Raw genomic sequence first — 27238 nt, forward strand, 5'->3', positions numbered from 1 at the left:
ACATTCAAGTTTTTTTTTTATTGTTATTGTTGTCAGTTTGTCATTAACATAAAATCTCTATCCTTGGCCACATTATTATCAAAAGTATTGTTTCACTGCCTCAACTGTCTATTGCTTGCAAATATAAGATCAGAACACTTAATACCATATTACAATCGCACAACCCTTTATTTCTGTAAAGTGAAATTTCTTGTACCTGAATATCATTAAGAAGACAATCATTTTATGTTATGGAATAACATGGACCCATTAATTCAACAGAAATGTGTCTGTTTGTTTTTACACAAAAAGTAAATTTAGTAAGAGTAAGCCTTTCTTTAACTTTTCTATGTATCTGATTTCTGATTTTTCTAATAAGAAAGTTAATGAAAACCTTAAATAATTTCAAAAGGTATGTTACTTTTATTGCTTAATATACTGTCATTCTGTATTTATCTATTAAAAAATGAATGTGTATTTAAGTAAACAGCAGTGCAGATGAATTTTACAGACAGTAATATAATGCAATCACTGAATAACTGAATCATCTTTCAAACCATCTTTTGATTAGATCTTTAAACATTAGAAAAAAAGAAAGAAAAAAAAAAAATATATATATATATATATATATATATATATATATGATCTCCAGCAATAAGTGTGAGTGATGGGATATCCTAGTTGGTCTCTTGCAGTGTGTGTGTGTATGCGCTTAAGGCCGGCAGCGCTGAATGAAGCGCGGATACAGGCAGACGTCACGGATGTGGTGGCGGTTCAGGAGCCAGGTGAGGAACCGCTCCAGTCCCAGACCGTATCCACCGTGAGGACACGTGCCGAACTTTCTCTGCAACACACAATGTTACACACTTAGAGGTGAATATTTCAACCAATGTGGTATCACAAAGGGCTGGATGATATATTGAATATTCAAGATGATTTTGGTGGCATTTTTGTCAAGTTCAATTGCATTATTGTGATCAAACCATTTCAATAAAAATCTGACAAAAAATGTCACTCATATATTAAAATATTTTATATACAGGCAAATATTGCTGTTTATTATTATGTATTATACTGCTGCATGTAAATGAAAATGATTTCACATTCTTCTGCAAACCAGGCTTAGTTATTATATCATTACAATTATTGACTAGATTTAGATTTTACATGAAACATTGTTAATCTAATTGCCAGCAATAGCTATTTTGAAAGGAAAAAAAAACACTGTTTATATGACTTCAGGGCAAATAAAAAAAGATTAGGATGTACACAATTATAAAAGTTTGTGCCTGGTAAGATTTTTTTTTTTCAGAAGTCTCTTCTGTTCATCAAGGCTGCATTTATTTGATGAAAAATACTGTAAAAATTTTGAAATATAATTACAATTTAAAATATCTGTTTTCTATGTGAATATTGTAAACTGTAATTTATTCCTGTGATCAAAGCTGAATTTTAGCATCATTACTCCAGTCTTCAGTGTCACATGATCCATCAAATCAATCAAGTCTTCAATCAATCAAGTCACTCTTGACTAGTTCAATGCATCCTTGATGAATAAAAGTATTACCCCACACACACACTCAAAATTTCTACTTGATTAAATATTATAATGTTGACAACTAAATGATAAGAATTTTTTTTTTGTTCTGAAGTTGCTCGTTTTAATGTTTGCTTTGTCTATTTTTAAATAATTTTGTATTATTTTAGATCATTTTAATCTTTCCAAGTTTGCTGAGGCTTCTGGTCTAGATGAACTGCTGGCAGAAGGCTGTTACCTGGTCAGTGTACCAGTAGTAGGGTGTGGGGTCGATTTTCTCTCTCTTATACCCTTCCAGGAGTTCCTCAGAGTCCCAGATACGCATGGAGCCTCCCACGATCTCCCCGACGTTGGGCATCAGCACATCCACCTGACATAAACACAAACACATCAGCCATGTACAACACAATTCTGCTGAATACTGCTCTCCTACAGACTCATTTACGTTGTTGTGTCTCCTACAACAGGTTTACATGCATTCAAGGTCCAAAAAAACCAGCCCAATCTCACGGCAATTCGTACGAATTTTACGAGGTGGCTAATTCGTATGAATTTATACGAATGACCTACCCCTGACCCCGCCCCTAAACCTAGCCATCACGTGGGTTAAGACAAATCGTACAAATTTCATTCATACGAATTAGCCACTTTTTAATCACTCGTTCAAATTCGTACGAATTGGTCGTGAGATAGCGTTGGAAAAAACACAAGCATCAACTGTTTTCTCACGGTGTCCGAAATAGTTTGCTTAAGGATTCAGTCTCTCTAAACCCCACCATTATTATAGTAAAACCAAGTTCTTTTGGTTTATTGATTACCATATGATTAACCACACAAATACCATAATTAAACTATGAATTTGAAGCAAAGCCATGATTAATTTGTGTTACCATGAAATAACTACAACCACTGTTTTATTAATTTATTTGTTGTAAAACCATGGTTAATTTTTGTAAGGGTAGATATATTCACAATGTATGTTTTTATAGCACTCAGCTGACACGTTTGTTTGAAGGACAGCATTGGGCGGGATGTGGAATAGTGTGTTTTGTAAGTAAAAAAAAAAATTAGGCCTTTTATTTGATTAATCAAAAAAAATAATCAGCCAACTAATAGATTCTAAATCAAAATAATCGTTAGTTGCAGCCCTATTACACACTGCATGAAAAGGAATAATATGCAAAAAAGCATAAGAGCGGAACTTTAACATTTACATCTTATACAAAAAATGCATATTTTACGAAAATAGTTTGGACTTGAAAATTGCTAAATTTGCAAGAAAATCTTGTAAGGGGTTTTAAAGTACAATTTTCACGGTAACGCAATGTCCAATTTCAAAATGGTTTTCACATAATGAATTTTGAGTGTTTAAGCTTTCGATTATGATTACTTAAATATGGGAAATCAAAAAAGGAAAATAAAAAAGCAGCAAGTGACACTGACAGTTAACAGGCTTGATAACTGCCATCAACTGATCATTAAATCACCTAAGATACGTTGCTTGTAAAACGTTTTGTTTCAGCCAGTGTCTGATCAGTATCAGCTCCGCCTCATTTTGTGCCTGGCTGGTAACTCCGCCCACAGTGAAATCTCATTGAATGCAATGGCTTTGGTGTAGACAGGAAAAATCATTTGTTACAGGATTTTTTTTGTTTTGCGCTGGTTATGACAGGTTAATAAGTCTGGTCCTGACCGATTCAGTGAGGCGACGGTCCTCAGGGCAGCGCTGCATGTAGAAGGATTTGATCTCAGCCGGGAATCGACACAGCAGGATGGTCTCATTAATGGTGTCGGTCATCAGGCGTTCAGGGGCTTCTGGGATATCCTGTAGAAATGACACACAAACAGTCAAAAATCATTTTAATTCAAGTGTTTCTTGTTTCTTACATAGTTAAGCAACAATGTATGAGACTCATCATAACAAACCTCTCCAAACTCATAAAATGTCCCATCATCCTTCTTGATGTTGTGCTCTCTCAGCCACACAATGGCGTCGGGGTAGTTCATCCTCTTGAACGGACGTTTGGGAGGCTTGAAGTCCTGCAATAGGAAAAATCAAAAATAGATGTAATGTACAGATTCCAGTGTCTCCATACTTTTGACATTTTAAGATCCATATTTTACAAATATTTAAAATAATATCCACAGTGCCTTTTTAAAATGTATCAGTTTCATGAATTTCCCAGGCCTGAGTAACATAGATTTATGTTTCATAGTTTCCAGAACCTCTGTGATATTTTACTGATACTCAGACACATATAATGGTGTTGTGTGAGGTCGGGGTCGTACTGGGTTGATGTCGTAGAGCAGTTGAGCAGCAGGAGACTTTAGAACCCTGTCGACCACGTCACACACCAGATCCTCCAACCGGTTCAGAAGGTCTTCATAAGTCATGAACGGACACTCAGCCTCTATGTGGGTGTACCTGAGAACACACACGTGTTAGTTTTTTTTGGTTTATGGGGACTAAAATAAAGTTACAGGACTTTCTAAAATAAAGTGCTCTGTGACTGGAAAGAGGTAGAAATAACAATTAACTGAAAATTAGTTGCTGTATATAACACAGTTGTCATTTTACAATACATTGATAAATTCAGCTTTTTCTCTTTTTCACTGATCACTCAAAAGTCCAAAGATTACAAGCCTATGAATAAAACTGACCCGTACAATACTTTTCCAAATAATAACAAGTGCAGTTGGCACCTTTTCTTTGTTGCATGTTCTGCAGATTTGTGCTGTTGTAAGGGATTCAATTCAGAAGGTTGAATCATTTTGAGACCGCAGAAGTCATTAAAACTTATATTTTCAATTCAATTGGGGGAAACCACTTGAAACATTCACTCGGTTGAGCTATTTAATTTACTTTTGTTTGATTTTTTCATTGCATGAACAAATCATGCAATTGTTATAATTAAACAATTGTTATAATTAAACAATAATTATATTTATTGTATTATAATGCAATAATTAGTATTATTGACTAATAATGCAATGATAAGAATAAACCATCTAAAATGCTTTGAATAATCATACTGCTAAAAAGAAATGCGATTAGGTGATTTAAATTTTCGCACGTTCACTTTGAAGGTGTGCCGACCCAGCACGTATGTTGTTCTCGTGCATCACACATGCATTTCAATGTCCATGTTTACTACAGTATGTACGTTGTAAAACTATTCATCATACACACAAGCAAATATTTTGCATACTATTTAGTAAATTTAGGGAATTTTTTTCATGCATGTCATGTGCACGGCTCCGTACGTTATTGCCTGTGGCGCTGACGACAGAACAGATGAGACTAACCGGCCGGTCACCAGTTCGGGCCGATTATGTGAAAAACCATCTGATTCCAATCGGTGTATCTCTAATTACATTTTAAACATATATTAACATAGAAAACAGCTATTTTAGATAGTAATAGCATTTTTAAAAATAGCAATTTTTACTGTATTTTTGATCAAATAAATGCAGCCTTGGTGACCAGAAGAGGTTTCTTTCTAAAACAAAACTTCATAGTCATCCTAAACTCCATTACACTGCCCCACTTCTGTCTGTTTCAGTAAACGGCTCCGGACTCACTCGGACAGGTGTCTGCGGGTGCGCGACTGCTCGGCGCGGTACGACTGGGCGATGCAGAAGGTGTCACCCAGCGCAGGGATGCAGGTCTCCAGGTAGAGCTGAGACGACTGCGTCAGGTACGCGTTCTCACCAAAGTAATCGAGACTGAAGAGAGTGGACCCACCCTCCACCTGCGTCTGCACCAGAGTGGGCGGAGTTATCTGAGGACCACAACAAACAAACCTCTGTTTAATAACATCTCTTAAATCTGTAATCCAGAGTATTCAAGATTTATAAAAAATTAAGTTGGAAATGTCATTTTGTGGTCTATGCCTCAAAATTAGGATTTAAAAAAATCAAACTTTAGACTTTTTAAGACTTGAGGTCAGAGGTCACCCTTCTAGTGAGGAACTTGACTCTCTCGTAAACGCGTGTACAGCTGTTGCCAGAAGCCAGAGATTATAGTTTGTACATTTTTAAATATAGATATTTTTCTTACAGAAACCCATCGCTTGGCTTCAGAAGGCATTTATTATGGATTACTTTTATGATGAACAGATGCACTTTTTAGAAGAGCCAAAAAAAGAGGGAAGAGCCAGGATATTATTTAATATAACTTTGATTGTGTTCAGCTTAAAGAAGGGGTGAACTATCAAGGAGCCTGTGCATAATGTGTGCATGGCTTCGGGAATGACCTCGCAGTAACCACGGCTGAAGAAATGATCCCGAAAACACTGCATGACGGTGGATCGGACTTTCAGGATCTTGGAGATGTTTTCCCCGCGGATCATCATGTGCCTGTTGTTCAGCTGCACGTCCACGTCAGACTCTTCGTTGAGCAGGTTATCAGCACCTCCCGCCGGAGCCAGACCGATCAGCTCCCAGAAATCACAGTGCAGCTCATGGCCGCCCGGAGCCTTGCAAAACAAAACATGCATGAAGGACAAAACCTCCCCAAAAAAACACAATTTTTCTGTTTTGGAATTCAAATAGGTATGGAAAAGACTTAAAGGGTGAGCAAACTTTCATTTTGATCAACTTTTAAACATAGGTAGTTAATTTTAATTATATTATATTATATAAAAATGATATTAATGTTAAACAGTGTTGGGGAGTAGCTAGCTACAAGTAGCGACGCTACTAACGTAACTACATTTTTCAATAGCATTACAGTAGCTAACTACTTTTTCCAGCAAGTACCACAACCAAAAGCTACATTTCGTTTTTGCGTTCTGACGAGTCACGAGCCTGAAATGCATTGAAGTAGTTTAGCGTCTTCTGCTTACTAGATCACAAACTAAATTTGTTAATTACCGCCATCCGTCCACCGACAAGAGATCGTCTGATGATTATGTAAAGGATGCACAGATGTGGATATTTCACATAAATCGACTGTAATTTATGCAAACCAAATATTAAAGCGCTCTTTGCGTTAACGACTTAAAGCACATACAGGAGGTGAATAATAGCCTTTTTAAACTGATTAATTTTCCTGCTTTACTGCACTCTATACCAAATGTCAGCTCAATTTCGGATTGAATTACAATGATGAACTACCATAGTTTAATCTGTCCCGCCAAAGTTTTGTAATTAACCAAAAAGATCACTAATCGAACAGAAAATGAAATAGCGATATAGTAGAGTGCTTATCACATGGCAAAGGCTGGTTGCAGAGGGATTTCAATGGTGATCATGATTGGCGGCTCACAGCGGCTCCGTTCACAATAAATACCGCATGTGCTGTGAGTTTAAACTGCATATTTTACTTCTCCTGTGTATCCAATTTAAGTTGCATTCATTTTGTTCTTGTATTGATGTTACATTTGTAGCAATTTTGCACTTTGACAGTCAGTTTGAGATATAGGCTATATTTTATTATTGTGAGTATAAGATAGTTTACTAAATCAACCGATGGGGACACTTTTTGCTATTAAAATGACTGGGGAAAAGTGTCCCAATCAACCTGAATTTACCCTACTCTCTGAAATCATAATTGCTTTACAATGTTTTTTTAAACCCCAAATATTTTTCTTATAACATACATATTAACATGTCATTGAAAATAAAGTAGTTTAAATGTAGCTAGCAACTTTTTGATAGTAACTTGTAAATGTAAATTGACTACTTTAACTTACGAGTAGGTTGTAGCGAGTAGCTTCCCCAACACCGATGTTAATTAAATAATCAGGGTAATTCCTCACCTGTTTGCCCTCAGGAACAGGTTTCACAGTTCCGTACAGAGCGACGGTACTCTCTGTAGACAACACCAGTCCATTATAACACTGACACTGCACACAACACACACATCCATCATCTCAGAGACTATCTGAAAGAGACTTTTACTGTATTTCATCTCTTACACTCAATATAATCAAACACAGCTGTTTTGGATAAATGAATATAAACAACCCATTTCAGAACAAATGCAAATTACAGCTAGATGAGTGAAGTTTGTGAACAAAGTTCATTTTGGTTTGACAAAGCCCTCAAAGTCAATAAAATGCTATGTTCTAGCACATTGTTAAAATGTTTTAGCAAGTTGCTGGTATATTTTAACACATTGTTAATGTTTTAGCAAACTGCTACCATTTTTTTAGCATGAATTAACGAATTGCTTGTTTTTAACATGAATTGACACACTGCTAGCATGTTTCAGTTTGTTGCTAGCATGATTTAGTAAATTGCTAACATATTTGATAATTTTGCTAGCAAGTTTAGCATGTTGATAACATCAAACAGCACGTTGCTATCATGTTTTTCCACATTAGTATGTTTCTAGCATGTTTCATACATGCTTACATGATTTTTATTGTTGCTGGCATGATTTAAAACATGCAACAAATACCGTTACAATTCTAAAAAATATATTTATATTACACTATTGTTCAAACGTTTTTTTTGTTGTTTTTTTAAGAAAATGTTAATTCATCAAGGATTAATTAAATAGATCTAAAGTGACAGTAAAGACATTTATAATGTTATAAAAAAATATTTTATTACAAATAAACGTTCTTTTTAACTTTTTAATTTTAACAATGTATGTTTCTAAAGCAGCAAATCAGCATATTAGATTAATTTCTAAAGAGACATGTGACACTGAAGACTGGAGTAATGATGCTGAAAATTCAGCTTTGATAACAGGAATAAATTACATGTTACAAGAAAACAGGCTATTTTAAATTCTAATCATTTTTGATCAATGAATCAAAATTTTATCAAGAAATTAATGAATTTCTTAGTGTGCAGAAAAGACTTAAAAAAAACATCTTACCTAACCCAAACTTCTGACCGCTAATGTACACTATATAATACATCATTTTATTTTATGTAATTTTGAGTTAATTTTTGCTTTATTGTCTTTAATTGAGGGCATTGTCTAGCCTTAATCCTAATAACTAAAAGCACTGATAACTGACAGAGTAAATAGGACTTATTGAAGCATTTATAACTGTGTAAAATATCGACAAAAAAACACACAGTACCAGTTTGTCCGTGAGAACACACTGCAGGAAACCCGTTCCGTCACGTAGCACAATAAACAGAAGATTCTTTCCTGAGAAAACATTAGCAAATAAATTTTAATTAGTATTTTTACTAATTTAGTATTTTCGTTGAATCAGAGCTTTATAAATATGTGAATATGTGAATCAAAGCAGGAGATTCAGACAGAAGTCCCTGAATCAGACAGCTGAGAAAGACAGAATCGATTCTGAATGAACAAACACATAAAATCTGCTCACCTTGTCTGCGTAACCGATGGACCCAACCGAACACCTTCACCCTCTTTTCTCTGAGCGGCTCCAGTCTACCAATCTTCAACTGAGAGATACAGAAAACAAACCAGAAAATCTCGAGAAAGCAGACTTTCATTCCATATCGACTTCACTGCCTACGTTCAAATTAGGGGTGTCGAAATTAATCGTTTCTACGATGCATCGCGATTGCGGATGAAGATTTTGCATCGATGCAGTAATAGACCATAATCGATTATAGCTACTCTGACAAGGGGAACAAAAAAACTAATTATAAAAATGCACCCACTATATTAAATGCTCCTGTTGTCTGCTGCATTCAGACCAATATTCCCTCTAAGCTTTGCAACAATGCTATTGCAATGTAATGCGATCCCTCTATTCTCACTAACAATGCAAGAGGTGAGCACTCTGTAAAGTCCTTCAATGAATTTAAGCTCAATACTCAGAGGTGCCAATTCATATGTGAAAACGATTCTTCATGCTCTCTGAACCATTCTTTCGCCATTTTAACCCTGATTAATCTTGGCATTCTCATCCTGCAATAGGGCCACGATGCGTCTTCCGACAAAGTTGTTTGAGAAATGGAAAAGCCACACTTATTTTTGCCAGACAAATTACATGCTAGAAACATAATCACTGTAATAATGATTCAATCATAGATTCTTAAGTATATGCCTATTAAAATCTAAACAGCGACCGTGTACAAACAGTGTGACAGTGTACAAACTCAGAATTCAGAGAAAAGTCATAATTGAGAGATAAAAACTTGGAATTCTGAGAAAGAAATGAAGTCAGATTTGCAAGGTGGAAACTCAGTATTCCTAGAAAAAAAGTCACAATTGTGAAATGTAAACTCAATTGTAAAGTTTATAGAGATGCAAACTTGCAGCTGATTATTAATTACACCCATCACTGCTCCTAAAACCACCTCAGACTGTAAATCAGAGCTATTATATAATCAATATTACATTCTGTAAGTATGCAGAAAACACTCTGACACTCACGGTTTTGGGTTCAGGAAGGCTGGGGTCATTCTCGATGGTGATCTTTTTAGCTTCTTCCAGATTCTTCTCTCTGCGTTCAGCATCTTCAGTCTGTCAATCATGACATTAAACAGACAGGTTTAAAAAAATAAAAATAAAAAAAATAACATGATGCATACAACAGGAATTATTGGTGTATAATCACAGAATGTTCCAGGTACCTCCTTCTTGTCTTTGTTCTCACTCTTCATTTGGTCTCGGTTAAAGAGCTTCTTTGTGCTCTTCATTTGAGTCTTAGAGATGACGGCCCAACGCTGACAACACAAACAAACCATAATGTCAAACTATTAAGAGCAATAAGTTACAGGTTAATTGCTATTCCTACAAAACTTCACCAATTTATTTAAATATTAATTAAATATACATTTTTCAGAAAATATAAACTCAGAAAGTATTCAGACCCCCTTCACTTGTTTTAAATTTTGGCCAGTCTTTCAGGAATTTACCGCTGGCTCTTATAGTGGTTGAACATGAGATATAATTAATTCTGGGTGTATGAAATGGGCAATCTTTGCTCTTATTAATATATTACTTGTTCCTGGGCAAATGACATTGTGTTAGGGGCTGTTAACTTTAATAATTTTAGATTTAGACTATATTTAACAGAAATCTTGTACTAGAGCACTGCCTTTGCATGTTTGACTGAATTGTATACTTGTGTTTATTTCCTATTGTCTTTTAAAATGTCCATTGTTGTTCATTTAAATATTGTTGTTCAATAAATATTACTTTAACATAAATTATATGCTGTATTTGGTATTGAGAAATTGTCTATTAGTGGTAGTGATATGGACTTCTGTGAAAGTTACATTATTACACCATTAGATGGCAACAAAGACTTCATGAGTAAGTTGTAAGAGTAAGACTTCTAAATTGAAAGGGACTGAATTTAAACAAAGGAAGTTGTTTTAGCTGTCATGGGAAATTCCCTCAACCATTAAAAAGTCAAATAAAAAGATATTGCTTTCCTCAGTGGATGTTGAAACTGATTGTTTTTATAATGAATATAATATTAGAGTGTAATTGGCTGAGTGTAGGTGTATGTCAGGAACTGATATTTTAAATCAATAATAATTTATGTTTATTTTATATAATTATTTTTATGAGATTTATATGATTATTTTTGTTACGGTTAGTTACTTGTTAACTGCAGGTTTACACACCTCTCCTTCCTTCTGCGAATCCACATAGATCACTGGAAAAGGTTCTTTTCCGGCAAACAACAGTGCCTGAAAACATGTAGGAAATATGAATGAGAAAAGTATGAAACAAAACACAGAAAATGGCATCATATAGCAATGCAGAGAAAACTCACTGCACCTTGAGTGGGGTTTTAAAGGGTTTCTGCTCAGATCCATCTCCATCCACATCACTGCCATGTTTATCAGATACATACAGTTCTTCTGCAGGACCAAACAACAGCAGATTTAACATTCCACCAGTTTGCAAGCAGATTCACAGCAGACTTTACTGCTGTAAAAGGTTATCCAACGTACGTAGCTTTAGTGTGCCACTGAGGGCACTAGGTAGGGATGGACACATCGATTTTGCAGTACTAATATATATATATCAATACTCACAAGCTACTTATTTATCATTGATTCGGTTTCAAAAATCATTAGGCCTAAACAGCTATTATGGCCTTTTTAAGAGGAAAAACGATGTTTCAAGAAAGTCCAAATGAGGTTGTTTTATGTTGTTGGTATTTTAGTTTATATATTTTTATACCTATTGTTGTTACAAACATTATTAATTTTGCCAATATTCACTTTTGAAACAGCCATTATGTGTAGATGTGTATAGATGTGTTCTTCTTAAAAATGTTTTTGGAAATTTCACATTCACGTTTAGCAAAATGTGCTTGATGCATTTACTAGACTCTCATTCTAGCGTTTAATGCTAACAACCTACAAGCCTCTGAAGGACTGGACTAGGAAGGACGCAGCCTTCCGTTTGAGAAGCACCTATAGTATATACTAGGGGTGTGCCAGAAGCCTAAATCCAGTGTGATGCGAACTGCCTATTGGCCTACAAAGTGACGTCATACCTGCACCACTCTATTTCAACTAGTCACATTTCAAATAAACCACGATAATTGAATACATTCACATTTATATTAGTTTGATTTGTAAAATTCACAATATAACGGTTTATTACTGTATTTTTACAGCATTTAATATGAAATAAAACCACTCTTACTTTAAATTTACCTATTACTTGGAATTGTAATAAAATTTCACAATATTATTGTTTTTACTGTATTTTTTATTAAATAAATGTAACGTTAGCCTTGGTGAACATACAAGTCAGGCGCCCTCCAGTGTGTGACGTGTCCACAGTATTAAATCTGGGCAACTGTGAAAAGTTTGGACACCCCTGACTGACCACATGAAGAGAGTAAGGAGAAATGGTAGACTGGACAATGGTGAATGATTGTCAGATCCCAAAGGCCACTGATGAATATCTAATCTTACTGCCGCTCCCTACACTATAGTGATAACGAATATCGAAAGTGAAAGTAAAAAACAAGTGCACATTCAAAAGCGATTTCAATACTCCGCTTTCTAATAGCGGTGCCCAGATGCCCGCAAATTAAATACAGTATTATTTCCCAACTATAGGCTATAATTGAGAAAGATCGCACTGAAATATATATTCTTACTCGTAAGTTATTCCCTTTAATTAGTGGCTCCATATTAGGCTACACGTCCTTTCCTTACCGAACATGGTATTCGGCTTTGGTCACATCCCTATAGTACATAATATATAGCTACTGTATAGTATAGTGTGCAGTTGGGTATGTATAAATAAAATACAGCATATGGAATAGAGTGCAGAATCTAACGCAACACTGCAGACAATATGCAGGATTCTTCATCTCTAATCATCATCATCAAACTTACTGATCGACATCTGACCGACAGCCTCGTCCGCCATATTGAGCTCTTTAGACCTCAGACGAGTTTTGTCCGGTTCGGTTCGGCAGTTGTTTCAAACGCGGCGTAAATCGGATGGTCCGTCTATCTTCCTGTCGCTACACACCAGTGCACGTCGCACGAGCTTCTGGAGACGCATGCGCAAAGGCGTGAAACTTTCCCTGTTGTCGCTTCAGTTGGGGATTGGTAGATTCGCAAGATGACGCAAAAAAAAAAACTCGCCTTAAAAGTAAACGAAATCTCGCAGGTCTCCTCCGAGAACAGTGTCTACTACACTTTTGTACACATTGTCATGCTAATTATAATCAAATGCATTTTGTTTTATTTACCAAAATATTATCATTAATATTTGTTTGAGAGGAGCACTTTTGATTAATTTTGAAAAAGGGCAGAGGCTCGAGCCCCTAGAAAGAGAAATAATACATTTTTAAAATTATAATATGATTTCACGCTGTATAAAAACTCAGTAAGAATTAGGCTACTTAGAAATTAATACAATTTAAAATAGTCGCTATTTTACAGGCCAAAATATTTTTCAATATATTGCAGTCGCTGTCTTATCTCATCGCCATATTTTGTCCTTTTTTTCTTTTCTTTTTTCATAACACAAAGCGTCTGATGGCATTTAAACAAGAGTCTGTGTCCAGCGTATGTGCAACTTCAGTGTGCACAGCTCTTGTTGTCAGGCAGGTAAACAATACGCCATATCTTCTAACATTACTTCTACCTTGTCTGACTTCAAACGGTCCAAAGTAGTCTACCCCGACATTGGTGAAAGGTCGGTGGTTGATCTGGTATTATTCTATCGTGTGGCAGCTCCGACATCTTTTTCTCCACAGCATTTGCTCTGATCTTTCTACATCATTTGGAGAGAAACTAGAAGCCAGAATGTAGATTTGAAAATTAAGCCTTTCCCTGTTATTGTTGAATCACAGAAGCAACACCAGTTATTTTGTCAAGAGATCTCTTATTTATTATTTTAAATAATAAAATAATACACAGGTCTAATTCCAGGTCTATGTTTCCCTGTTTCTCTGAATTAGTGCAGTAAGGATTGAGCTTATATACACCACTGAGGGACTTACAACGTATACCTCATTCTTGCACATGGCACAATCCACTTTCCATATAAAGAAAAATAATACTAAAAATAACAATAAACAGTAAAACTTTAGTCTTCACAGAATTTTTGTCGCAACTTTGAAAGCATAAAGTTCCTTCCTAAATGTCCAATTGTTTCATGAATATCTCTTAAGATTAAAGTTGTGACATGGGAATATTTGGGTAATGAATGGCTTTAAATGCTCAGGCATTGCAGATCTATCAAGACAACCTCTAACGCTCAACCCATCCTGAAGTATTGGATCCAGTTTAGAAAAGCAACTGTTCGTTTTAACAGATGGATTGCCTTTTTGCAACATTGAAATTTCTTCTTTGAATCTTTGACTTTGAGTTTTGAACTTATTGATTTCATGTTCAGCCCTTAATTGTTAGACATTTGCACTTTTCTGCTGTGTATTTTGTTTCAGAACTCGGAACTTTTGTTGATAGGTCATGAATTGTCTCCAGCCATTTTGGTAGAAAAAGTAGATTGGTCTAATTTGAATTAAAAAAAGTAAGACTGATCAGTCCTAATTAATTGTTGGTCAAACTAGTTCTTAAGACACAGTCTTAACTTGTGAGATTATTTACAGTCTTGTTAATATTACAATCAACCCTGTTCATCCAGTGAACACTCAGTTTTGATTGTCTATCAACTCTCAGAAAGGACAATTTTGCTGAAAGATGATTCCTTATTTGATTTGAAAGCCGAGAACCAATAGTTTATTAGTTCTCTTCTGGAAGCTTGTTAGCTGTGGGTGCACTCTAAAAAAAGATGGTTCTTTGAAGGTTCTTTACACGTAACAGTTCTATTTACCATATCGTCCTGAAGAACCCTTTATATACTGAAATAGTTATTTGTGTTCGAGTTTAGGGTTCTTTATTTCAGCTTTTTTGTTTTTCAAATCTGTAACTGTCAAAGCCTCCTCATTACTGATTTTCCCAGCTATACAACTACAGTTACTACACAGACTGTGAACATATACTCTCAACAGGTAAATGATTTCTATTTTAAAATGTCTATAAATTATAACTTTAAAAATTGTAACAATCATTTCCTAAAAATCATGTCTTTTTCTCTTTTTAGTTTAACAGGACATGTAGTGTGAGCAGTTCTGTTCAGTTAAGGATACTCGTCTTCTCTTCTCCACAAAAAAAAATAAAAGTACCCAATTGACACAACATGCTGTTTTTGTTTATTTACAAAAACGATGAGCCTTTTTCAGCTCTTGAGCTTTCCAAAGCCTTATAAAATTGAGTTGTCCTGACTTTATTTAATAATTTGTTTAACTGATTTAAAGTTATGCATATTGCACATAATTATACATTCAGAAATATTTTATTTATTTGAGTAAACCCAACATCTTAAGGATTTTTTAAATCAAAATTACTCATTTATTTACACAATGCCCAAACTGTCGAATAGTGTTGTAAAACTGTTATCTGTCAAGTCAGCATATACGTTTATGGTAACCCATGATTGGCAACGGTATTTTTTGCAATTATTCACAAATTATGATGACCATTTCATTTTAAAGGTCATAAATAACTTTGCAGCATCAAGTGACAATAATTTTAGGAACTTAAAATTCAAAGAAAGTTGCCTAATCCAATCTAAAAATGTTTGTTTATTTGCCTGATACACCATATAGGCCTACATGCAGTGCAGTCTTGGTCCTGAGTACCCAAACACTGCACATTTAAATGTCTCCCTATAAGTTGAAGCAGTTCAGGTGTATAATATAAAGGTGTATAAGTCCATGAGTTGAATCAGTATTAGCGAGGCTATGAACATATGTCATGGTGGTAGATCTGCTGTTTTGGGGGGTGTTTGTCCTTTCTGTCTGTCATTGATTGTGCAGATATATGCATATCTGCCGATGCTGCAGCTGTTTTCTCTCTCAACACCATTTATATTGCTCATATTGTCTATTTCTCCATTACCCTGTGCAACTGTGTAAAGTTGCTTTACAAATGTATAGCAATAGCCTTCGGCTATTTGGCTATATCTTAAATTATCTGATATAATTTTGTCATGTTTCTCATGTCTCATGTCTCATGTATTAAATGTTTATATAGCATGACTGTGTATCTATTGGCAGTAGCAAGTCTCGGTACTTGCTCTGCAGCAGCAATAATCAACAGCAACAGCAGCAGCAGCAGCGATAGCAGATCTAATCCGCCAGGACCAAATATTGCCATATCCATTACTATACCAAAGAGTTTTCATGACAGAAATACAAAGTTCTGTCATGAAGTTCTAGATAGTGCAGGCTGATAATAGTGCAGAATCCTTAACTCAATCTGCTAGAAATCACATTGTTATCTTATAGCGCAGCTGATTGAATGTTGTTGAATCAGCAGCCAATGAGCTCGTTGCTAAACCTTTTCAAATATAGCGGTAGTATTTGCTGCAGCAATTTGCAGCACGCTTTCAGAAACCCTCCACCTTCCCCAGCTCCACCTTTATAGATCTGCTAGGGGGTTTTATGGATATTTATGTGCAGCAGCAGCAGCATTTATTAAATGTTTACAGTAGCATGACTGTGAATGGATCAAAACGGTCTTGCAGCAGACATGCACTCTCAGCTTCACACATGCCCATTATAGACATCCATGCAGCTTCACGCATGTGCACTGCAGACATACAATCGCACGCTTGTGCATGTGCACCTGAAGACGGGTATTAGATAAGTGGTTCACACGTAATAATTTGATCGCTAACCACAATTAAATTGAAAGAAGAATTTGATCTCTACGATCATGCAGGGATGATGTATGATATTTGTTTTGTTGCTATTCATTTACACAATGGCTCTTATGATAATGTTTCCAGTGTTCCAGAAAAGCTACTTTTTCGATCTCCTCAAAGGCCGCTTGTCCGATTCGCTCAAAATTTTACATGCGTCATCTAGAGACGCTAATGGCAAAAAGTTGTCAAAAGAATTTAGATCGGTGGCTCACGACGGGATGCAAAAACGTTAAAAGCATGCCACTTTTGCTAAAATACCTATAACTCTTGAATGCAATGACATATATTTACCAAACTTGTGCTCATGTACAAGCTCCTTTTGTGGTCACACAAAAATATCTGTGGCGATTCACCACTTAGTGGCACTATAATACGAAAAAATACTAAAACAGCTATAACTATACAACCGTCCCACTGCGCAATGTGACGTTGGAGTGACGTCTTTTCTATGTAATTTTTGGACATCCAATTTCGCTGAAGGGGTTATTTTGTAATGCCAGGCGACGTCTTTATTTGACGTCTACTGCACGTCTAATGTTGATGTCCGTGGGACCAAATGTGGTCGTTTGTGGACGTCTTATCAACATTAGATTTAGACTAATTTTAGACGTTGTTTTATACAACTTCTATAACTGTAGTCCCATGTTTCAAAAGGGTGGAGGACATGTTTTCTGTACCATGTATTTACATATATGCATTTGGCGACTCTTTTATCCACAGTGACTTACATTGTTACACATTTACATTCCTATCACTTCTTGCTTTCCCTGGGAATCGAACCCATGATGTTGGAGTTGCAAGTCCCGACGCTCTACTGTTTGAGCATTACAGCATACAGCATTACACTTTTGTATGTGTCCTGCTGCTGAGACAATCAAATGGAGTTTTTGGAAAATGATATTAAATAATTATAAATAATCTGTATTCATATGTATTAATCATGTTGATAACAACAATGCTGATATTTGTAAATAAAAAAATATTGCATATTAATCATGTAAATTTCCTGCACCTCTAGACTTCCAAATGAAGTCCAAAAAAATGACCCAGTTCAAAGGTAAAATGTTGGACCAAAGCTTTCTCACGACCAATTCGTATGAGTGAGTAAAATGTGACTGATTCGTATGAATTCGTACGACCTCACTCTTAGGGGCTGGGTCAGGGGTAGGTCATTCGTACGAATTCATACGAATTGGGCAACTCATAAAATATTCGTACGATTGAGGTCGTATGAATTCGTATGAATTAGCCACCTCGGGCGGAAATATGCTAGCCTACGGAAAATATGCTGAGTTATATGACATCATATTGCTCAGAAAATCCAAATGGCTTGATTATTGAGAGTGATTGTTTAGGCTTTTTGAGGATTATAAATAAAGGAGTTAATGGATTTTTTTTTTCATTGTATGGTGGTAAGTGTCCAAACACTGCGAAGACACATTTATATGCAAACACCATATAAAAGTGAATTTTGCATCTGATGACCCCTTTAAAAGCATTGAAGAGTTTTTGACTGCATAAAAATAATATAGCACGAATTTGGCTATAGGCCTATTCTTCAATATCAGCTCTCGCTGTCTTTGATCAGGGAAGAGATTTCGTCCAGGAATCATACAAATAAAAATTCTTGGCTCAAAGCTGCTCTTAAAAGTTAATTATCAAGCATCTCAATCGTAATTTAAGTTAAGTCTACTAAATCTTAGGGTTGCCAACAGTTCCGTATAATACGGAATCGTCCCGTATTTGACACATAAAAGTCTTGTTCCGTATATTGAACTGATACGGAACGCACTTTGTTCCGTATTTTTGAGAATCAATTCAGTGCAAACCTACTTTGCTATTCTATAAATATATAGGCCTAATAAGTTGTATTATAATATGCTATAATATATATATATAGCCCCCCCCCCCCTCAATTTTCAAGAGAATACATTATGATATTCACATTGAATATGAACAAATTAATTAGCCTACCGATTAATTACAAATTTTAAACAAGTGCGCTGTTAACTGATAACTATTTATGTTTACACAATATAATGTTATTTTTTAATTTCATCTATATTGATTATATGGAAAGTGAACAGCATGAGTAAGATAGGATCATAAAATGGTTCAGACATGATTTTGACCACTTTATTAAGTTTTGTTTTGTATAAAAAGCCTTTCTTTAAAGTGAATTTCGTTTTGTATAAATTGTATCTTAATTTGAATCACTGTTTCATCAACCAATTGCCTGGATTTAAAAAATAAGAAGCAAATAATAGCCAACATATAATCAGGACGTGGAGGCGCCGCCGCGATTGCATGTGAACTGGAGCTCATCTCATAAATGAACTGAAACTCAGCGGCAACTTGCCTCACAGACATGAGAAATAAATAGAAAGCTTGAAATGTCTGCTTTTAAGCAAAATTCAAAATGAAAAGAAACAGACTCTGCTTATGTAATCCGTATGAAGTGTGCATTTCTCTCTGCTGCGTTCACTACTGCGAAGATGGCGAGTCAGCATCGTTAACTTCATCTTTGCAGCCGACACTGACACAGTAAACACTAGTTTATTAATAAACAATTAAAATGTCCCCTTGGTATATTTGACACATTCATAATCATTACTTTTGCCGGTTCTTTCTTTTAGGTGCATTATTGGCAGAGGCGTCAGCCACCGCATCAGCACCGAAAATATGGTGATTTTTTTTTTCAATAATCACAACCTATTGAATATTTTTTAAATCAACTAATTGAATAGGCCTATTCAAAGATAGTGACTCATCCCTATATTAACTGCTCGTCGTCAAACATTTGTCTCCTGAAAGTTTTGCGCACGTCTCCGTCTCCTCAGTGCATCTCAAGCCCCTATACGGGCAACTTCTTACCACTTAGTGACCTCTCGAGCTGTCTTGGATAACTAGCAGAGTAAGAGTGATTCTTAGCTTTAAGAAATTGTATAACTTGCTTTTATACTTGAGTTTGGAAGTAGGAGTATACATTTCATGAATTCTCAGCATTAAAGACAAAAATGGCACTTTGAGAAGCTTGATAAATACGGGCCCAGATCATGCTCTTCCAACTTCCAATGGTGAAGTAACCAGTGAGTAGGCCTAATGTGAAACCTAAAAACTGTGTTTTACAGAGAAGATTTGCAGTAAGCATTTTATTACCTATATCATTTATCTTAACCCAACGTGCATGAATTAACTTTTTACAAAGAAAAACATGACTCAAGTGTGATAAATCCGATAAAACCGAGTCTGACCCATTTTTAAGCCCTGCATGTCAGTTGGCATGTCAGCAGCAAGTGGTGACTTTTTCAACCGGTATGACAGGCCAAAACCGTAAAGACGAGAAGTCACAAGATTCGCCTTACTGTGGCCGTAATCAGTGTTGGGAGTAACGCATTACAAAAGTAATGCATTACAGTAACATATTACGTTTTGCTGTAACGCAGTAGTGTAAGGCATTACTAATCAATTTTCAGTAATATTTTACTCGGTACATGTTCGGTAAGGCTTGCGTTACAGCAGACTTTTAGTTTTAATTGTAAAACAAACAAACAAACAAAAAACAGCAAGACCGCCAGGCATTAACGAATTAATGATGCAAGTAGGCTAAATTACCTGTTCGTGGTCAGTCAATAGCCGCGTGTGGTGTCCAAGTCTGTAATTACGCTACTCGATCCGTACCGGAAACACGATCTGTACTGCGCATGTGCGACAGGAAGGAGACGCGTTTTCGCACATGCGCAGTACAGATCGTGTTTCCGGTACGGATCGAGTAGCGACAATACATACGGGTGGGGGGTTCTAATGTCGGTAGCCATGTTGCCCCTCCATCTTGAAAGTACATTAGCCAAAGAGGGACATACCCGTTAATTCAAGCTTCGCCTTTCGCGTTTTAACACTCGATGGCACCGTGTCGAATCTCAAGAGGGGGATTGCTTGAGACTGATATATATAAACCTGAAAGCCTTTTTGAAAGTCTGTTGCTGATGGAGGATCACTCTTATTCTCGAGGATACGTATCAGAGTCGCCAAGGAAGCGAAAAAGAGAATTAAGACGGCAACGCAACAGGCAAATCAACAAGACAAAAGTAAATATTGGAGTGGCCTTTCCAAGATGGAAAGAGCTCATGACGAGCAACGATTTTAAAAAGGATGCCGACGTTGCCTGCTTTCTTCTCGACAGGTAACGTTAATTAAGCCTGTTTGTGTATATTGGAAGTTGCTTGGCTAATTATCATGGTGTGCTGTGCATAACGCTAGAACGACATCTAGGATAGGTTTCCTCGCGTCAATGATGAAAAGTATTGTTTACCTTGTAACATAAATCCGTGTTCTATGACGGATAACATGTGATTAATATTTTAATGGCGCTATAATTTGTAGGCTATAAGTTATATGTAGGAACTTTAAATTTTAGTTATTTTTCATTTATTTTACTTTATACACAATTAACGTAGCCTAATGTGATAATGCAGTTGTAATGCTGCATTCCAATCTTGGACTACATTGGCCACCGTAGGAATTAAAACGAAATCGGAATTGAGAGGAACAGAAACTAATATTCACTGGATGGTCATATACCTTTTCACCGCTAGATGGGGGTAAAAATCACACACTGTAGCTTTAAAGATTTTTTTTTGTCACACATGACTGTCGATTTCCCTAATATTAAATATAAAACGCATGTGTAGACTGATATTTTTCTAATGTCTGGACTCCTTTCTGGGAGGAGCCTATGGATAAACAGACGTTTCAATATTTTGGTATTAATGCATTTTCTGAGAATTTATATAATTATATAAGTTTTGACTGCAAGTCTGCAAATGTCTTGTCCATAACGCTGGAATTCCCAAATTTTAAATAATTTATCCTCAACTAGTTTTGTGGTGTAGGTCTACATATTTTATAATGTTAAGTTAACTTCAAATAATACTAATAGTAACTTAAAGATGTGGTAGCATTGGATCTGGACGGTATGGATAACGCTGGGAGTTGGAAGGGGTGTGTCGCCATTCTGCAGGTTTGTGGTGTCGCGGTTTCGGTTTCATATGGCATATCGTTACAGCCCTAGTCATTTTAGAATGTTAAGTTCTACTTCTGTATAGTTATTTTGGTGAAAGTAACTCAAAAGTAATACAGGAGTAATGTAACGCATTACAATTCTGAGAGAGTAATATTGTAATGTAATGAATTACTTTTAAATAACAGTAACAAGTAATATATAATGTATTACAGTTTGGAAGTAACTTGCACAACACTGGCCGTAATATATGCTAATGAACTGTCATTTTGTTGGATTCTTTTTTTTATTACATGGCGTAGCCATGCATAAATAGCATAATAAATCTAACCTACAAATAGATGCAGAATTATTTTTTAAAGTCTTAATAAAAATGTTTTTCTAAACTTGGACTACTGTTGTTTACGTACAATATTTGTACATTTAAAATGTATTTTGCCGAGAATGCATTCGGACTGCCAACCAATCCGCAAATGGCCACTTACTGTCTGACGGTAATGATTGTGCTTTTGAGGCCCTCACAGCCTCATGAGGAGAAATGGAAACAATGAGCGCAGTTCACACATAGAACATACAGCGGTTAAAAAATTAATGTGGAATTTTTATTTTTATAACATATGATAAGCAACATCACACGACCACGAGTGCTGAATACCATCACAATTGAACATGTGACACTGATTTCATATGACAGTTCAATAAACAAGTAGCTGCTAATTAATATCATGTCACCTTACATTTTAGAACCAATATTGACAACCCATTCTCAATCCCAATGCGTCAACAACTGAAGCATGGTCAAGCGCCCGAGGCGTCAAAAAACAGACGCCAAAAGGCGCCCCTTGGCGTCACTTTACTGACGCATTGGGAACTCCATTGCTTTCAATGGGGAACCTATGGCGTCAATTACAGACGTGAATTTTATCAGTTCGAAATAGCGCTGAAGAAGTCTCACTTCGAAAACATCGCAATGTTTGGCATCAGGTCACGTGTGCCAGCTGTTGGTAAGTAGTCGTAAATACGCTGTCCAAATAATGTTTGTTATAATGTCTTTTCTGTTTGTCGATATTAATCAGATTAGATCTCTCAGGTTCAGTCACTGCATTATATCTGTCATCTCCACGGAGGCTTTGCGTTTCATTGGTTTCTAATTCAAAACATATTACTAAACTAACGTGATTAAACACTGTCTGTCACGTGACGTGCTATAGGCCTAGCCCTAGACCTTCAATCTATGATATTCATATCAGGTTCAAAGTAGTACAATTAGTTCCAAAGTGGTATTTGTAGTAGAAGCGCAGTAAAAACAACACTTACCATGCTCAGTAACATTAGTTTTACTGTGATAGGTAACTTATAGTAAAAGGACAGTAACAACAACAATTACCATGATTTTACCACATTATTTGCAGTTTTAATGTGTCATTTGTTGTAAGTGCACAGTAACCACAACACTTACCATGCTTTTACCACAGTATTTGCAGTTTTAATGTGTCATTTGTTGTAAATGCACAGTAACCACAACACTTACCATGCTTTTACCTCAGTATTGGTAGTTTTAAAGTAATATTTGTTGTAAATGCACAGTCACCACAACACTTACCATGCTTTTACCTCAGTATTGGTAGTTTTAAAATAATATTTGTTGTAAAAGCATAGTAACCACAACACTTACCATGCTTTTAATGCCTAATAATTTCAAATCCAAAAATTGTAAGGTAAATCTGTAATTTTTCCTTTAAATAATCCTATATATTATACATGATGATAATTTTTTTTCTCTTTTTTCAGCTGAAAAGGCCAAAAGGGCCTTCGGACTCAGTCAGCTCATTATTGTTTGAGGAGAAGAAAACAGAGGAGACGAAAAGCTGCAAAGGCAAATATTCACAATGGTATGTATGTATCAAACCTTTTATCAAGCATTTGTTGTTTCTTAAACTTTTTATTACAAAACCTATAGCCCAATCAGTACAACCATAGTCTCCAAGTCTTAATAATTATACAATTTATAATTTAATAATTTAACAAGTTCTCAAATTCATACAATGCTCGTACATATTTGTATACTCCTACATAATCCTGCAGCTTTTACTCCTACTGCTGTCATTGGCTACTGCCTCAATTCCTGTACATGTTTATTGCGATATTTGCAAATCAGTTCCGCCCCTTCTTGGAAAGTAGTTGGATGTCCCACACACTGTCAGAAAGTTTATATTAATTGCATTGTATTATTTCAAATTATTACAAATTGGGCCCTGTCTGTTCATATTCCAATGATACATGATGTCTCTCCACACCTCATAACCTTCATCTGTTTGCAAGAGTGGAAAAGGTAATCTGACTTGTCACACGACATCAGTTACTCGATTATTTTGTCATGATCAGATCAGTTACAGTGCTGATAACTGTCCCGTTTGCATGCAAATCGTGTTATTTTTAAACAATTCATATGATTATTGCTTGCTATTAATGACATACTTTTAATCATGCCCACATATCAGTAAACTTATTACATAAATGCATTTAACATTTAATTATGCAACCTCTTTACAGAAAAATATCCCACAGTTATGGATAAACTCACAACATCATCATCAAGTTGTGTTCTGGGCACATTCGGCAACAAGTGTCCTCCAGCGTATTCGATCCGATTCAAGTTCTCCACATCTTCCCATGGGACACTGACATTCTTCAGGTCTTCGTGAAACATCTGTCTCCATGTCTTCCTTGGTCTTCGCTGTCTCCTGATCCTCCTGGTGGAGTTCACTTCATTACTGTCTTTGGGTGGTGTTGTTTGGGCATGCGTAGGATGTGTACTTGATGTCTGCCTAATGCCTTTATCAAATAAGCATCAGTGCTCATGAGGGGTTTTGGTAAAGGACATATTCATTGACATCCATTAGTTCTAGTCATGCAGCGACTTCATGATGCAATAGTCAAATGTATATTTCTGCAAGTGTAAAAGACTCTATTTTGTGAAGTTAGGTGGAAGGCTAGTCCACTACGGAACTCCGGCAAGAAGTGTGACAGGAGACAGAAGATCGTTTAACTGTTTATCTCTTCAGATGTGTCAATATACATGTCCAGCATTATACAGCATTAGTCAGAATTGAGGTGGTAAAACGTGGTTTAGTCTGAAATAAACAAATAAATATATCAGAACATGTCTGAATACAGTAAACATAAAGATTCACCTCAGTACATCATCTATACATATGAAATATTGTCCACAGCGCGACAAAGGCGCTAAACATATGCGCAAGAATTACACTGGCATCACTCGCCTCTAAATACAATAATCACAATATGAACTGAGTAACAACCATCGGATATACAGCTGCGACATAAAGTGTTAATACCACATACCAGCTAAATAGAAGAATAAATGAACTTACATTCATGCACGCACATTTACCACTTGTAGAAGATGGCGGCAGAGACGAAACTGAAAGTAAACAAAAACCGCTCTGGTGGAATGCGCGTTAGCGCGCTGTACGTGCACAACAGCGTAATATACTACATTAAAGGGCTACCCATACCATGAATGTATAAGGAATTTAGTACAGCCGCCCCCAGATTAGCATAGCTAAAATGTAGAGGATATAAATTTCTTAGTTCTTAACGTCGGTTTCATCATCGTCCGGGAGTGCTGGGAGTTGAACTAGCTTAGCCACAGGTCTAAGATACAGGCGATCCTTTATTCTGACCTTTGCTGACCTAATATGGGCGTCTTCACTGGGAACCAGACTCTCAACCCTACCAATGGGCCAGTAAGCACGAGGCAGTTGTGGGTCCACCACCATTACCACCGTGCCCTGAGTCAGATCCTGAGTCCTACTCTGCCACTTAAGACGAGTCTGGAGGTTAGGTAAGTAATGCCGGGTATAGTGCGCCCAAAAGTGATCAACTATAGTCTGGGCATGGCGCCATCGACGCTTAGACAGAGGTTCTGGAGTGTAGATCACTTGGGGTAGTGAAGAGCCGCCGCCCAATGAGGAGGAAGTTAGGCGTGACTGGGTCTACATCTGCAATGTCAGATGAGACATAACCCAGTGGCTTACTATTCAGGATTCCCTCTATCTCCACTAAAACAGTGTGCAAAACATCTTCAGGCAGGGATTGACTTCCTACAACGACCTGCAGGGCTGACTTCACAGATTTGATCTCGCGTTCCCATGTGCCGCCAAAATGCGGTGCCGCAGGAGGATTCATCTTGAAAGTGATCTGATGGTCGGCCAGCCCTTCCTGCAGTTGAGGTTTCATTCTCCTGAAGGCTTCTCTCAGCTCTGTTTCAGCACCTCTGAAATTAGTCCCTTGGTCAGAGAGAATTTCCGAGGGAGTACCCCGCCGTGCTATGAAACGTCTCAGTGCAAGTAGGAAAGCATCGGCATCCAGGCTATTGAGGAGATCGAGGTGTATGCAGCGGGTAGTCAGACATTTAAAGATCACACCCCATCTTTTTTCTGAGCGGCGGCCTATTTTAACAGTGAAAGGCCCGAAACAGTCGACACCTGTCGAGAAGAATGGTGGTTGATGAAGTCGTAGACGAGCCAAGGGTAGATCAGCCATAATGGGTACTGTTGGCTTAGCCCTCCACCTCTGGCATTGAACGCACCCCCTCTGGTGTTGCTTCACTGCTTGCCTGCCTCTCAGGACCCAGTAGTAACGACGGAGCTCAGCAAAGACTCTGTCCGGACCGGGATGAAATAAGCGTTCATCAAAGTCTTGGATCAGGAGCTTGGTAACAGAATGATGCGAGTCTAAAACTGCTGGATGTGTCTCGGTTGGACTCAGACCTTCCAATCTCCGGAGCCGTCCTCCAACTCGAATTAGACCTAATGCCTGATCAAACTCCGGTGCCAGTGTTTTCAGACAACTAGAGGAGCCCACTGGTTTGCCTGCCTTCAAGGCTTTGAATTCTAGAGGAAAGGACTCAGCCTGAGACCGACTTAACAAGAACGCTTCAGCGCTCCGATAATCAGGACTCGTAGTTCCTGCATCTGAGTTGGCCGCCCCGTAAAGGGACTGGTATGTTGCCTTAACCAAGGCTTTCCAGGAAGTGAATTGAGCAGCATTCGGCATTTGCAGACTCTGGTCATTTACAGTTAATCCACAGAATACAGTCTTTCTGGTTTCTAAGGAATCATCTCGATTCTCCATAGGGGGTATAGCTGGCCACTGATCTGGTGATTCACTGAGGAAATGAGGTCCCTGATTCCACCGGCTGGGATTTGCCATCTCTACCAGTGTCTTCCCCTGGGTGATGTCGTCTGCCGGGTTATTTGCTGAGTCCACATATCTCCATGAATTCAGATCAGTCAATTCCTGGATTTCGGCCACGCTAGTGCCGACAAAAACTTTATACCGGCAGGACTCAGACTGTATCCAGGTCAAGACGGTAGTAGAGTCAGTCCAGAGTGTCGTCGTCTCAATATTAATGGTCAGCTCTTGCAATAGAAGCTTAGCGAGCTGTGCACCCGCCAAGGCTGCACAAAGTTCCAACCGCGGCATTGTCAATTGTCGCTTTGGAGCTACCCTTGACCTGGCCATCACG

General features: G+C 36.9%; 1 protein-coding gene across 1 annotated transcript; it reads right to left on the reverse strand.

Annotated features, from left to right (window-relative positions):
- Window positions 1–621: 621 nt before the first annotated feature.
- LOC143752074 (asparagine--tRNA ligase, cytoplasmic-like) lies at window positions 622–12998 on the reverse strand. Its single transcript, XM_077245058.1, has 15 exons — window positions 12779–12998; window positions 11196–11278; window positions 11039–11104; window positions 10037–10129; window positions 9837–9926; window positions 8818–8896; window positions 8560–8630; window positions 7279–7365; window positions 5773–5994; window positions 5099–5298; window positions 3806–3941; window positions 3443–3556; window positions 3210–3341; window positions 1755–1886; window positions 622–823 (listed from the first exon to the last, which is right to left on the reverse strand). The coding sequence occupies exons 1-15, from the start codon at window positions 12810–12812 to the stop codon at window positions 692–694; spliced, it is 1671 nt and encodes a 556-aa protein (XP_077101173.1). The 5' UTR covers window positions 12813–12998; the 3' UTR covers window positions 622–691.
- Window positions 12999–27238: the final 14240 nt, after the last annotated feature.

Source organism: Siphateles boraxobius, unplaced genomic scaffold (genome assembly GCF_051911475.1).
Source record: "Siphateles boraxobius isolate OS27281-9 unplaced genomic scaffold, OSU_SipBor_1 26, whole genome shotgun sequence".
Lineage (NCBI taxonomy): Eukaryota > Metazoa > Chordata > Actinopteri > Cypriniformes > Leuciscidae > Siphateles > Siphateles boraxobius.